The sequence below is a fragment of the Aplidium turbinatum genome, chromosome 10 (genome assembly GCF_918807975.1).
Source record: "Aplidium turbinatum chromosome 10, kaAplTurb1.1, whole genome shotgun sequence".
Lineage (NCBI taxonomy): Eukaryota > Metazoa > Chordata > Ascidiacea > Aplousobranchia > Polyclinidae > Aplidium > Aplidium turbinatum.
The window spans coordinates 15465310-15481599 of NC_137481.1; the positions used below are offsets into that span (position 1 = coordinate 15465310).

The 16290-nt window shown below is 36.6% G+C and overlaps 1 protein-coding gene across 1 annotated transcript; it reads left to right on the forward strand.

Annotated features, from left to right (window-relative positions):
- Window positions 1–9465: 9465 nt before the first annotated feature.
- Window positions 9466–16164, forward strand: LOC145778535 (ATP synthase mitochondrial F1 complex assembly factor 1-like). The gene is made up of 7 exons (XM_082590034.1): window positions 9466–9737; window positions 11226–11360; window positions 11804–11861; window positions 13269–13373; window positions 13797–13967; window positions 14489–14651; window positions 15164–16164. The coding sequence occupies exons 1-7, from the start codon at window positions 9613–9615 to the stop codon at window positions 15370–15372; spliced, it is 966 nt and encodes a 321-aa protein (XP_082446160.1). The 5' UTR covers window positions 9466–9612; the 3' UTR covers window positions 15373–16164.
- The last annotated feature ends 126 nt before the right edge of the window (window positions 16165–16290 follow it).

Here is a 16290-nt window from a genome sequence, read left to right on the forward strand (position 1 = left end):
AATAACCTATGTCTTGTTGGAAGCGAATTCGTGTTTAACTTTCAAAACACGTGTTTCAGAAACTGAAACAGCAACAAATTTCCTACTAACATTGACTTTATATGCAAATGGATTGACATTTTGTTGTTTGAGTTCAATTAGGTTGCAGCTTTTGTCTCAAATAGGCGCCGTACATAACTTATACTAAAATCTTGCATTTCCGCGAACATTTTTTTTTAATTTTCCCGGTCCCAAGTAGGCTATAAAAAGGTTCAATCACTGTTACAGGCTGCTCTTACGAGTACCGTAGCCACTTTAACATGACAAACTTTTGTAAGCGCCTGTAAAGCATGAACCACTCAGAAGCTGCGTTGTCTGTATCGTCATTGCGTAAATGGAAGATAGCCTAGAGCAGTGGTTCCCAAAGTGGGCGCCAGCGCCCCCCTGGGGGCGTTTGCGACCATGAAGGGGGCGCTGGCTATAAAGTGGGCGATTGGGGGGCGCTGAGAGTAAATCGGGGCAGTTACAAGAAAAGGATTGCAAAGCATTTTTTGTCATGTTTCGCTTCAAAGACATACAAAAGAAGACGGTGACTATAAGAGCTTTGTGGCAGATATTGTGGCAATTATGTTGGCAATGTCGCTTCGCAGTGCCATACAAGTTAGTTGAGGTCATAACGTAACGCATGACAATTTGAAGCAATGCGATTACGCAAATCCGATCTTACAATCCGAGAATATTTTGATCTAGCGTTCGTCTTAATTTATCTTTGAAGACTGTCATCAAAGCTGTGAATAAAACTAAAGCGCACGCTCTGAATACACGCTTATTCAAACGATTGTGCAATGAAAAGGATAAAGCTTTTGAGCGTATATAGGCTACTACTCCACACCGAAGTACGATGGCTTTCCAAGAAAAATTGCCTTGCACGATTTTATTCCCTGTTTGAAACCATCGTAGAATTTCTAAATAGTTGTGACCCTGGCCTTGCAAATGACGTCCTGGTTGTGAGAAATGATATTGCCTACTTGTCAGGCATATTTTCCAAATTTAATGAATTAAAATTATCCCTTCAGGGTAACGAAATAAGCTCGTGTTGTATCAACGAGATTTAGCTAGACGAGAAGTTTTCCAATTCTCAAGCTTGCATCAACTTGATACGAGTGACAAAGGCATTTCTGATGTTAATGTAGAGACGTACAGCAATCATCCTCAAGAAGTACACAAAGGCATGGGAGTTCGATTCCAGAATGTATGCCTGTTAGAAATCCATGACTGGATAATCGACCCATTCAATCATATTTCCGAACATGGAATTCTTGAGGAGGAACTGATAACATTGCAAAGCGATTTTGCACTCAAACCGAAGTTCAATATCTCGTATCAATCGTTCTGGCTACAGAACCAAATCAAAGAGAAATACCCTAGAGCTCACGTGTGGAATCGGGTCAAAGTTTTCATCATTGCCTTTCCCAGCTCATACTTGGTGAAGCGTGCTTTCACTAACAACGCGTCTGGATAACAAAAGAAACCGTCTTGACATAGTTAGACTGGGAGACTTAAGATTGTTCCTATCCAAACTGGAACGCGATATCAAGAGGCTGATGACATTGCACCAACCTCATCCGGATCATTAGAGTTGGACTTTAAGTTGTGATAAATGGAAAATAACTTTGATTTTACTTTTTTTGTCAAAGGGGGCGTTTGATACTCTGTTCGTTGTCCAGGGGGGCGCTATTAAAAAAAAGTTTGGGAAACACTGGCCTAGAGGTAGAACAGAGAAAAAACGCTAACGCAGTTCTGATTGAAAGTAAATTTAGCGAACGTTCCGCCGTAGTCAGCGTGTCCTAGAGGGTTAGGGCTAGGGAATACATTTGGATGACGTGTGTTCGATTCCCACCCGTGTCAATCCTGTCATAACTCTATGTTTTCTTCTGTAATTATCAAACCACGTTCAAAGCATTGATCACCTCTCTGGCTGAGTACAAAAAGAGTCACAATTGGATGATAGCCAATTAAACATGTTCTGACTGGTTCATGCTTTACAAGCTCTTACAAACGTTGTTACGTTAAATTTAGTGGCTACCGCTTTTTCGTTTGCTGCCTCAAAGGAATGAAGTTAGTGGTTCCGACTTCTGTGTTCTACCATTGTAGGCCTATAAAAAGGTAGGCTAGTCATCATAGGTGTACGAGCAGGGGGTGCAATCGCACCCCCAATCTGTCGAAAATTTGGGCAAGATTTCACATTTGGGCAAGAATTCATACCTACCTACCTGTTAATTTTATAACCGCCTTGAATATCATGTCAAGTATCAGAAGACCAAGCGATGCTTGTTGTTTCTAAAAAACCTCTAACAAGCCAACGGTGTCTTTGTGTTAATAGATTATTACGTTACATTTACAAACATAAAGCTTGCGTTTATTTAAATTCATATCCCTCTTTGGTCGTCCATCGCATTGTACAAAAACAATTACATTTTAGCAATCCTTTATTCTTTCCGAAAAACAAGTTTAAATAATAGATTGCTGTCAGTTTTTAGACAAGAGACTGGGTTTGTAAGGCCTAACTAATAAAAAGGCAGCAGAATCTGTATTTTGTTGCTTCAGAAACGCTATTTTTAACTTTTACTTCTGTAAAAAAAACAATTTATGTCATTGTGCGGCTGAAAATTGGTTGGCATCTGCTATCATCCATTTAAACGTTGGCATAGCATGGCCAACGTTAATTCAACGTCTAAATGACATTTGTCTGTGTGTGACTTTGAATACCGGCGCAGCGTGTTATCTCTTCGAAGCCTTTGTCACATCTTGAAAGATGCAATATCAACGTTAGCGAACAATTGTTATCCGCTTGCTTACTTCAATCAAGGCATAGTATTTGAAGTTATTTTTTCCACACTTTTTCTTTAAATAATAAGGCCTCTCTGTGTTTTGCTACATCAGCATTATAGTTCAACGAAATGAACATTTATGTAGGCTACTCATGAAAGTATAGACGAAATTCTCTTGAGTTTATATTAGCTGCATTTTGTAAAGTGAGCTGTTTAATGTTAATCCTTCATAAATTGAGAAAGGTTATGTTAAATATTTCTTGACCATTTTCTAATTGTAAATTTTGCATTCTTTTTGAATAAGGATGCACTAGTTGAATTATTTGCTGTAATTCATTTGGATTATTGTTTGTACGGATTTATCACTTCAAGCCCTGCTTTGGTGAGTCGACTGAACTGTCCTTTACATCAACTGTCCCTTACACCAGCTCTACTTAGGATTGAAGGATATCTGCGCACTAAATTTGTTAAACAAACTTGTGACCTTGTGGCCAAACTTGTAAACTTGCGTCCTTGCAACCTTTCTGCCACAATAAACTAACAGAACTCAAGACCGTGTTTAAACTCAATCTACTTGACTTGTGACTCTGTCTTAATTGTTGGAGGTCTCAAAACCGTATAACTAAGCGACGCATACAATAATCCGATCCACTGTTTGGCGCCAGTGAGAAAGATATTCTCTATGGTAGAATTTGCGTCAAAATTCTACACCACCCACCTTAGTCTTCAAAAAGAGAATTTTCGGAAGATACAAATAATGCCAACCAACAAAGCTTAAAATAATATCAACCAACAAAAGTTGATTATATTTGGGCAAGAATTCTTTCGCACCCCCAAAAAATATGCTTCCCGTACACCTATGCTAGTCATTGTCTGATCTTGCCCAGTGAAAAAGTCAGTTTCATCTGATTGATGTAACGTTAAAAAAGCAATATTTATCGCATGGAAACACCTTATGATAGTTCAGCTTAATTTACACCAGAAGAGCGTAGCCTATTTGTAATGTTATTGATTGATTAAGAGAATCTTTATCCTCAGACTGAGAAAGCTTCTTTGAGAACTTTATCCTGGCAGTTTCGCAAACCTGTATGGGCTTTAAACCACTGACTTCTTTTAATCACTTGGCAATTGGTCATATGCAAATTGTATTAAATGTTTAACGTTTCGTTGACGTTTCTTATTAATGCTTTAACGTTTCCGTAATATCTTTTATGGAGTCCTGCTATGTTATGGCTAGTAGCCTAGACTATTGAACAGAATCACTGGTGAAAGCTGCTGTGGGTTATTAGGTGGAAAACGATTTATCAATTATTTTTGTTCACAACACGTGAACATTTTGCACAAGTTTGAAAACAATGGATATTCATCACGGGTCCCTACAGAATTAACAAAGAAGAATCATGAGCTGTAATGAAAAATGTCATGTGTAATAGTTTACTGTTTTATAAATTTGCTAGTAGGCTACGGTACTTTAACAAGCAAAAATTCAGCCATTGCCACTGAAACCTCGAACCAATCAATCAATCATAAGCTACACATTCTCCATGACGTGAAAAAGAGCGAAAAGATAGGCCTAATACAAAGCAAATCAAGTGATGGATTCTCTGTCAGCTGGTTGGGTTGAGGTTAGAAAGTAGTCATTTCCATGACATGGGTACGATTAGCCCCCTACCATTAGGCTACTCTTTTTTTATTTTGTAAAGGTAAAGGTGGTCTCATACTTGATTCAAATGCTGAGTATAAGAAAATAAGGTTCACATTGTACTAAGCCTTCGGCGGTAAGGAGAATAGGGTGGCCAGCAGTTCCTTTCCCTCGGCCGCCTTTCCTGCAGCAATTATGCAATTATGGTGTTTTCAACAACCAGCTTAGCCGGTAGTAGAACCAGGTTTGCATAATTGGAAAGCCAACGCCTTATCACCATCCCACCGTTTCTTCGGTAACTACCAAATAAAGCTCAAAACATTAACTCTCTGGCTGAGTGCTAGAAAGGACCACCGTCATTCTGGCAGAATAATTTTGCTCGATCCGCCTAAAAAATGATCCGTAAAAAATTGCGCGGTTAACAATGCGATGAAAGCAGCAACACTCAGAAGCTGATAAAATAACTTCTCCTTACCACATCAAAGCAAATGTTACATTTTTTTCCATAGGCAAATGAACAGTAAACACAGAAATTTAATTAAAAAACTCGACTTGTAAAAGATAAAGCAAGCGCAATTACGAAATATAAGACATAAAATCGTATATTAAGACTGCTATATGTAATTTGGCAAGAAAAGTAAGCATCACAAAAACGTCTATAAAAATACTTTCCCGAAATAATTTTCGGAAGTTTCTTTTTAAATCGTGTTCAAAATTAAATTTTCTTTCCAGTGGTGTCAATTTCGTGGTGCGGAAGACGAAGGAAACGCGAGCAAAATGATTTAAAAATGAGATAAATATCTTACGTATTTAAAAATAAATAGAGATTTTAACGTTTATAGACCGTTCAATTCAGGGGCGCCGGAAGCGGGGGGCAGGGGGGGCGGATGTCCCCCCTGCCCCCAATTTTTCTGCAGATGGAGGGGCAGGGGGGGCAATGGTGCCCTTTTAAAGTCATGTAAGCTACTGCACACTTTGCAATATAACAATTCCTGCTATTCGCTTTTAGCCTAATTATAATCTTTTATTTTTGCATCAAAATAATATTTACGGCACAAAATTTTGCAACGCATTACAGGCTGTAAAACTCGCTTTTTTTCGGCAGCCATCGTGGCTTACCGGGAGCTCCTTCTCGGCGGCCAAATCTGCGTGCTTGGAGGCCAAAATACAAATAACGATAGCACAAGTAAATAGAATTAAACTTGCAACAATGCTAAAATGATCACTTAGTGTTGTTGAAGTCTGGGCCTGGGCGACGTCCCACAATAGAATCGTTGCACCAATAACTGCTTTATCCGGATTGTAATCCAGTAGCCTACTGCGGACCATCTAAGATTCTAACGACACTCGCACGAGTGTCTCCAATGTGGTTGATTTAAAAGAAGTTCGCCACTCCCCTAAAATTTTTTTTAGCAACGAAAAACAACGTTCGACATGTGTTGACGATGACGGCAAGGTAATAAAATAAGTATTTTAATGATGTGAAGGACATTACTAAAAGAAGCATAATTTTTGCAAAATATGATCAAAAAATGTTTTCCCCTCGGATGTCAACTAACCTAGTTCTCCTTTTTAACAACGATTCAATGTCCGACAACATCGAATCGACATAAAAACGACAATATTGCCAGCCGACGTAAAGTAGCACTTCGGATAAAGACTTTGTTAAAATAAACGTCGGAAATTACAAACAAGACTTAGCCTACAACGCTGGTGATCGCAGATGGATATATTCCATCAATAACAAATATTCCCGCACAATGCAACAGTGGCGATTATGACGCGCTGACCTAATTTTGCGTCACTCTTTGATAGCCTATTACTACATATTTTCGACAGTTAATCCACGATCATTCTATTGCGAAATTAAAATAATTGTTGAGGAGACCGGCGGCCAAACTTGGACGATTGAGGAGGTAACACCGTCGGTCATTCCATGGGTCATTCAAGCACTACTTAGCGGCCATGGCCGCAGGCTGCTTTAAGGCTTGACAGTAGGTTACATCATTATAACATAGCATAATGCCCTTCTTTGTATACCGGACACTTGTAGGCTATCATTACTCAATACATAGTGAGCTAATAGATTAGCATTATCGCTATATCTTATCTTAAAACTAGAAAAAAATTGGCCTTTTAGTAAACAAAAGTGCCCTTTTTTGTAATCTTGCCCCCACCATTCAAAAATCGTTCCGGCGCCCCTGGTTCAATTAAGCGTCTATAAAAATACTTTCCCGAAATAATTTTCAAAATTTTCATTTTGAATCGTGTTCAAAATTAAATTTCCTTTCCAGGGGTGTTAATTTCGTGGTGCGGCAGACGAAGGAAACGCGAGCAGAATGATTTAAAGCTCGGGTAAATATCTTACGTATTTAAAAATAAATAGGAATTTTAACGTTTATAGACCCTTCAATTAAGTGTCTATAAAAATACGTTTCCGAAATAATTTTCAAAATTTTCTTTTTGAATCGTGTTCAGAATTAAATTTTCTTTCCAGAGGTGTCAATTTCGTGGTGCGGTAGACGAAGGAAACGCGAGCAGAATGATTTAAAAATCTGGTAAATATCTTACGCATTTAAAAATAAATAAAGACTTTGACGTTTTGACACGCCTCCAATTAAGCGTGATGATTGAAGCTATGATGTCTGGTTCCTGTGCGAGTGGTGCCTGTTCTGGTGCTGTGATGTCTGGTTTCGGTGCAAATGGTGCCTTTTGTGGTTTTATCAGGTCTGATACAGGGACGAGTGGTACCTGTTCTGGTATTGTGAGGTCTGCTACAAGGACGAGTGATTTAATCATTCTGCTCGCGTTTCCTTCGTCTTCCGTAGCCTACCACGAAATTAAACCCCTGGAAAGGAAATTTAATTCTGAACACGATTCAAAAAGAAAGTTCTGAAAATTATTCCGGAAAAGTATTTTTATAGACGCTTAATTGAAGGCGTGTCAAAACGTCAAAATTCCTATTTATTTTTAAATACGTAAGATATTTACCCGAGTTTTAAATCATTTCTGCTCGCGTTTCCTTCGTCTGCCGCACCACGAAATTGACACCCCTGGAAAGGAAATTTAATTCTGAACGCGATTTAAAAAGAAAATTCCGAAAATTATTTCGGGAAAGTATTTTTATAGACGCTTAACCCGATTTTTAAATCATTTTGCTCACGTTTCCTTTGTCTGCGGTCTGTCGCACCACGAAATTGACACCCCTGGAAAGAAAATTTAATTCTGAACATGATTCAAAAAGAAAATTCCGAAAATTATTTCGGGAAAGTACTTTTATAGACGATTTTGTGATGGTTACTTTTCTTGCCACATCACATACAGCAGCAGTCTTAATATACGATTTTATGTTTTACTTTTCGCAATTGCACTTGCTTTATCTTTTAAAGTCGTGTTTTTTATTTAAATTTCTGTGTTTACTGTTCATTTTCCTATGGAAAAAATATAACATTTGCTTTGATGCAGGCCTGGATTAACCATTGTGCTAGGGTGTGCTAAAGCACAGGGGCCCCGCACAGGCGCGGATTTATGGGGGGGGCCCAGGGGGCCCGGGCCCTCCCCGAAATTTTGTGAAAAATTGTATGTTTCCGCATCAAATGGTTTGATATGCTTCTAAACAGCTGATATTAGTCCCTCGGCATCACAATTGATGAAAATGGTTGTTTTAATGTCTATTTTCTAGCATATCGTATATGTCGTAGTATCATTGTTCATATCTGTTTAGCTTTTTCTTTCTTTTTAATTGATTTTTAAATTTTCTGGCCCCCCCCGAAAAAAACTCTTAGATTCGCGCCTGGCCCCGCAGACAAAGGGCCCCACTTTTCTTAAAAATGAAATAAATAAAATAACAAATTTTTCCTGAAATAAAATTTCAAGAAAAAAAATTTAAGAAAAGTGGGGTCCCTCTGTCTAAAAAAAGTAACACATTTATCAATATATCTCCCCCTTCACGTGAAATAAAAATATGATTCTTGTATTTTTCTTTGGCAACAAAGACTTTGCAGCAAAAAAAGCCAGAAAAAAGTCGTTCGACTGAATTTCATGTTAGTTTTCTAAATCGTATTGGTAGTTAGTAGTGAAGGAAAGAGCAGTTTAGAATAGAAATTCAGAATAAGCTTTCATTGCAATTTGCAGTGTAGTGTGCAGTACTAACAGTGGTCCCTTGCTACAATGTTTTCCCTTGCACGGTTTCGTTGATTTAATGTGTGTGATTTTGCATCCATTATAACGTAAACATTGTTGACTTAATTTGCACATGCTTATTTAATCATCGATCACGTGCTATTTTAAAGTTATCTAACTTACCTAAGCAACGCTCGGTTTCCTATGCAAGCAAAACCAGTTCACTTCCATTACGCTCCACGTAAGCTGGTAAGGACCCCCATAAAATTCATTAGCACAGGGGCCCCATTTGACCTTAATCCGGGCCTGCTTTGATGTGATAACGAGAAGTTATTTTATCAGCTTCCGAGTGTTGCTGCTTTCATCGCATGATTTACCGCGCAATGTTTTACGAATCGTTTTTTTAGGCGGATCGAGCAAAATTATTCTGCCAGAATGACGGTGGTCTAGAAAGGTCATAATTGGACGGTAGCTTCTTATAACATGTTTTGATTGGTTCGAGGTTTCAGTGGCAAGGGCTAAATTTTTTCATGTCAAAGTGGCTTCCAAAATTGCTAGATGGTAAACTTTGTTCCCAATTAAATTTTGGCGTAATTAAGGACAAAAATTTCAGATTGAGAAATTATCTTGATCCTGGAATGCTGAAACAGGCAAATGAAACATACTTCAAAAATTTTCAGAAAACCATTTTTAAAGTTTACATTCAGCTATTCCGAAGTTGTTTTAGATTAAACTATTGTTGGAAAAGTGTTGGTAAAATAAAGTTATGTTCGGGGAAGTTGAGCAGCGACCATGTGGCAGCGACCCGTTTTTCATTCGGTGGCCCGGCGTGTGGCAACGCTGTTGTTCAGTGTTTACATGTTTTAACTTTTATTTAGTTAATTTTCTTTGACTCTTTCGCCAGTTGGCTATGCTTAAAAAAGTTGAAATAAATGCTTGACAACTGGCGTAATACAGTAGGTGTAGTATGTAATATTTATCTCAATCCACTTGTAAGTTGATTTAACTTTAAAGTAGCCGGTAAACATTTGCTTGTGCATGAAATCTTACCAATCATTTCTGAAGGAGTACACAACAAAGCCGTCATCCAATTTCTCTCTGAAGATGAATGGCCAGCATTACACTAGACTTTTTCCTATATTGCTTGGGGCATCCAGATCAAGGTACTATTAATCAACTTTGTGAAATTAGGTAATGTTTTGCAAAAACATGCACGAGCAGATGGTGTCATGCTCCAGTGATTGATATACAGTGCAGCGCTTCCACTTTTGTGGTAATTACCACAATTGTGGAATTTTCATCATGCTTGTAGTAAAAATGTGGTAATGAAAAATTTGTGGTAACATGGAAATTTTGTGTGTAAATGTTGCCAAAATGTGGAAATTATAAATTTTGAAAATTTGGCATAAAATACTATCAATAAATAAGAGCATTTAAACTGTTGTCTTCCGAAATCGAACAGATATGCAAAAAACTACTTATAATAGCATGTTCCGCTGTTTTCAGTTTGATTTTGGAATGCATCCTGACTTTTGACTTTGAACGTATAGGGTGACCATATTCATAGTCAAGATGTTTTTCAGATTCTAGCTGCGGTGTCAAGTACAATACTTTGCTTACTTATTTCGGACGTTTTAATAACTGTTAACAACCGGTAGGCTACTGTTAGGGATCGTAGAAGTAGGGGATTGCTCACTCAAAAAGAAGGTGGACAACTCACTGGAGGGTCATAGTGTTATGACAAAATTTGGTGCAACTACAGCTTGAGGTCTATCGCCATATGTCGCATACCCAGGTGCAGCGTGTTTGACCTGTCTACGAGTGTACAAAGTGTGTATTGCCAAAATAAATGTATGAAAATATGTGATATCATGCTTATGTAATGCTATAGGCCTACTAGTCATAATAATGCAGCAATAGATTTCACGCTACAGTGGTAACAGTAGTTAATTTCACACTGCTGTAGCAAAGTTCTGTCGATGTTCTAGCATCCTAAACCTCGCGCAAAATATAGCATTTCATTTGTTAAAAATGAATTTGCGTAAAAGCAAACAAAACTTTTTGCAGTTCTGCCAATTTTTAAATTTTGCAGTGACCCTCCAGGTGTCCATATCGCAAGAAAAATCAATAAAGCGAGTCGTCCCGTTATGCCACTGTCCCTAGCTACTGTTAATAAACTGAGTAGTTGTTTTAGACTTTATTTTACACTATATACCTAGTGTAAATATAGCCAAATAATAGCGTTGCCAGATAAGGAATTTTCTCCTATTTTGAGAAAAGTTTAAAGCTGTTGAAAACAAAAACTTTCATTTTGGAATTTTTTTTTAGTTCTGGTAAAGATCAAAACCCTAACCCTATTCCTAAGTCTAACCATTACCTTAACCCTTTCTAACTTTAATCCTAACTCTGGCAACACCTGATTGTAACCATGGCAACAAGTGGGTAAAAATAGCCACTTTGTTAATGTAAAAGTAAGTCGAAATACGGTTACAATCGGGAAGAAAATCAAAGTAAAAAATGTGGTAATCTGAGGACAAATGTGGTAATACAAGTGGTAATCTAGCTTTGTGAAAGTGGAAGCACTGATACAGTGACCACTGACCATATCTATTTATACTGTAGCCGATTTCTCATAATAATTGTTTTGCCAGAACAAAGTTATTGGCATTTTTTGCAACAACAACTTCTTCATCAACACAACCAACAGCAAATGCTTTTAATGAAAGAGACCTTAAAAAAAACCCTTACTACAAGAAGTATGCTGAAAAAATAAAAAAACTCGAAAAGTAAGTTGATTAAAATTGTTGAAAAGTATTTGTACAGAATTTGTAGTAAAGTTTGTATTTTCTGTTTTTCTGTATCATAACCTGGTTTACATGAGGCTATGAAGAATCTCTCCATTGTCAAATTACCGTAATGGAATATCTAGTATCACATTACATCATTTTTATTTTATTCATTCTAGTAGTAGTAGATCTAGCAGCTTACTGTTTTGAGACAACACTCACTGAATAAGTCTTCTTTATGCTGTTATAATAATGGTGCTGAAAGAAACGTGAATTTAAAGCACTTAATGCAGAGGAGAAGTAAATTAATTATTGTATATAATCAATCCATAGCTTCGTGATAATTATCATTTATCACTTTGCTGTGTGTGGTTTTTAAGCAATGTCACAAGGTTGCCGTTTTGATATATGCTTTTATCAGTTTATTTTTACTCATTAATCAGGATAGATCCTACAGAATATCAGCGGCGCATGAAATTACTGGAATCCATGCGTACTCCTGTAAGTGTTTAGTCATTATTTTATTGTTTAACACTTGAGCTACTCTTTTAGAAATGGTCAGCCTTAATTTCAATGTGGTTGCGCTAACTGGCTTCATGAGTTTAAATATCTTTTGCAAGATTTTGACAATCACTTGATGAAACCATAGAGAAATAAAACAGAGTACCAGTAACCTTAGCAGTTTAACATACTTTTTTACACACAAAAAATATAACATAGTTAAAATAAACTCAAACGTTTATCCTCATCAAACTGTACGTGTGTCCTCATCAGGAATTAAATCTGCAATATACATAAAATGAAAAATCGTAAGATAAATTTGACTATGCACTACAACTGTAACGACACAATTGGACTGAAAAGCACAAACTGAACAGATGATACAGGAATGATTACGAGTAAATTATGCGGTGGGAAACAGATCACATGAGGTATAAACTACAGGCATTTGACAAACATTTTTTTGTGTGTAAAAAAGTATGTTAAACCCGCTAAGGTTACTCTGTTTTATTTCTCTATGGTTCAACAAAGCAAACTCTCTACCAAAGCTTTATCTCTTGTTAAAACAATAATCTTTAGTGTCATATAGCGACTGTTGCTGATTTATTACAAACCAATACCAGGCTAAACTAGTTTAACAAGTGAATAAAAAACACCAGTAACCTCAAGTGCATTTTCTCATTGTGCTTATTATCACTCTTGAAAACCAACTTTAAGACAATTCTCTATTTTCCTTTCACTGCGCTAAAGAGATTTGTAAGATTGAAACATTGGCCACTGTCTGCAGTTAACAATGTTTTTTAAACATTATTTTTTAGGAAATAAAAGAGTCTAAAGTCATGTAATTTTTATTTTGTGTAGAGCTACTTGAGTATACTTGAGATTTGAGAGGTTACTGATGTTTTTTGTTTAATTGTTGATTTATGCATATCAGTTTGTATCCTCTGTAGATCATTCTCTTGTATCATGGGTCAATCCTATATATAGATGTTTGCTGGTATATAAAAGACATAATAGTGAATATAACCCACTTTGGTTTTAGGTTGTGATGTGTTTTTCAATTGTCAATTTATTCTATTGTTTTTTTTTCTTTGTAAAGTACAGTAGATGTAGATATAATGAACTTAAAAAGAATTGACCCATGATGTAAATTGTTCTCACTCTGAATGCAAACAGTGCAGTAGTAGGCTGCATACAGAGTTTGATTTTCATAATTGATTCATGTTTGCTTGGCTTGCTCTCAATTTAAATTTTTTTTTATTCATTAATGTAATTCATATTCATGTTTCCATTTATGTCAACTATGGGGTCCAATAGTGATCTCGCTTGCGCCAGATTTGAAAGAGCGTTAGTTCATCACCTAGTATGGAAATGTCACAACTTTATTGTTGGAATATATTTACAAAGGTTACTTCGGAAAAGGATGAACCCACAGATGCAGAAAACAAAACACTTGTCTCTAACAAAGCTCAAGGGAATGATTCCAAGCTATCAGATTTAAAACAAAACACAGTAAGCATTTGTGTAATGTAGGTATGGCTATTGGCTATGGCTGCTTAACTGTTTTGCGTACACTTTTGGCAAATAATATTTTTCAGATGCATGTGTCAGCAAATTATGCACACAATATTATTAAGATCGACAAAAAATTTGTATTGTGTGATGTTTGTGTTAATAAAAAAGCATTTAAGGTTGAATTTTAATACAGTGTACTGTATACTGTATAAACTTCTGCAACCCATGTGTCTGCATGACTTGCTGTTTTTTTGGAATAGTAACTGGTAAGTTTGACTCTTGTTTGTAAAGCAATAAGATTTTTGTAATCAACCTAATGAATTTTTCAATAAATTTTTTTTTACTTTTCTTTGTAAAGTTTTGTGCTTTGTAGGTCATCTCTATCTTGTTATAAAAAGCTTATAACTTTTTTTGTTTCAGGCATCAAAAGGGTTGGATTCTATCATGAATTTAGAAAAGATCGAACTATTGAGCTCGGAAGAGATCCAGAGTCTGTGGATCCAACATTATGGGAACAAAGATGCCGTTTGTGCTGTCATACCATCGGACGTTTATAATTCCATTGAAATGATTGCCAGTGCCTATCCAATTGTGAGTATTTTGTTTAGGAGCTGTTCTAATGTCCAATGACATTCTTGTTTGGGTGTCTCTCGTTCTCCATTTTGCATCAAAGAAGTCTGGTCATCATCCCGAAATATCGGGGTTGACCAGTTGTCTGGCACAACTCCTCCACTTCCTTCTATCGTTATCATCTTCTATTTTTAAGTCTGTCTTTGCCAAATTATGTTTGTTCACTGTCTTCCTTTTCTCATTTTTCCTATTACCTCATTATTTCGAACTCGTAGGAATCGGCAAACATCGTGTTTGACATTATGCTGTGTTATGCATTTTTTGCAATCAGCGCGCAAATACAACCTAACATAAGTCCAACATTCCCTGCACCAAATTATGTGTTGACAAGTGTAATCATGAATTCTGCAATATAGTTTTTGTACCCAGACAGCAAAATCCGTTATTTTTACATTCTGCAGACATTAAATCAACGTAAAATGACGGATTTACTGTCTGGGTAGGCATTGCTTGAACCTCTGTGATGTACTTTTTGTTTGCAGTTTGTTTACCCCGTTCCTCGTCAAGATGGCTTTGAAATGTTCGTTGGTCAGTTTGCTAACCACGAATTTCATTTCTCTTCTTTGATTAATTACCAACGTCACCAAGCCAATGCGCCCAGCCAGCTTACTTTAAAACATTACACTGAGCTCCAACGAAGAAAAGGTTGGTGGAATGTGGAAAATATAGTTTTTAAGTTGAAATTAGTTATGATAGGTTTCAATAGCTTTTAGTTGTTATTTTATGATTTTATTGCTTAGAATAACGTGGAAATAAATTAATTTTTGTCGAAACACGATTGATTCAGCTGCCATTCCTATCAACTATTTATTAATTGGATATCCTGTTGTATAAACAACGAAATAGAGACGTAATCAATGTTATTATGGCGATTACGAAAACAATATTACATAAAAGCGCCCATGCTATAGAACAGCTTCGTGTGCGTTGTTAAGTTGATCCTCACACTCAACATGACAGCGAGTGATGTTTGTACGTAACCCTGCGCCATTAAGTCATGTGATTCAAAGGGGTAAAGTTAGAACTTTTTTCTTCTTTTATTATTTGGTTCTTGTGATTAATATGTAAAGTTTTCAGTGGAGGCTAATTGGTAAAATTTTCTGTGGCATTACAATAACCAACATTGCGTAGCCTGATAAAATGTTTTCTTTTTTTAGGAATTGTTTTAATGTCTGGTTTCATCCACGATGAGGGTCTATCAATTACCGATGCCCAATTACTTTCCTATCTCATACAGTATTTCTACAATGAACATCCTGACCTGGTTAAAGATTTTAACGAATCACCGAACACATTTGATGTGAATGCCATCATCAATGCTATGGATGGCGCACTGTTATCAAAAGCTGGCTATTTAAATAAGTAATTTTGCTCGCGTACCAATTTACAATAGGTCTAGTTTTGATGATAAATGAATGTTATGACATATCGAGGAGTTGAGTATGGAAAGATTGCCTGGAGTGTGGTTTAAATGCTGTTACAATCAGGGTTATTTCGATGCTTGGTTGTGCAGTGAAGATTGTTGAGGAGTGTTTATACTAAGGTGTTCCGACCGTGCCATATTTTAAACTAACTACCTTTTTGGTATCAAGCACGTTATAATGTTCGCTTTTTGTCGCTTCTACCTTTTTCTAGACCTCCACTATGTTTGGCATATATTATTTTTCGTTGTGATAATCAGAAATAAAAACAAACTGAACTTAGTAACCAAACCCTAAAATAATCCTGCTTGGCAGGAAGAAAAAGCGGATCTGATCCTATTCCGGAAATATCATTTAACCCCAGGATTGAAAAATTTTCGTCATTGCAAGCATGCAGCTATGACAACGGTTTAAAAACTTTAAATAGTTTCAATGTAATGCCTAGTTTGGTTGACACGATACTTGCACATTGTAAGATATCAACGATTGGAAATAGTTGTAGGCTACAATGAAAATGTAGTGATGGTTTCAGGTCCAGAGACTGTTCTCAATGCCTTGAGAGGGGTGACAAAAAGACGTTTAACTAGGCCTGTCTCTAACCAATTTTCAATTTCCCGAATAAGAACTTGTAACTTTGGTTAATAATAAATATATTTAATATTACATTTAGCTTGTTTAATTTTTGTAGGTAGCCTAATCATACCCCTAGAGTCCTAGACAGACTACATTACAGTGATGTACGCGCATACAAAAAATATTGACGCCGTCAGCGTAAACGCAAACGTTCGAAAAACCATACGCCGCATGCGTCAACGTAACTTGTAAAAAAAGTTGTCAGCGCATACACTAGCGTAAACTCATTT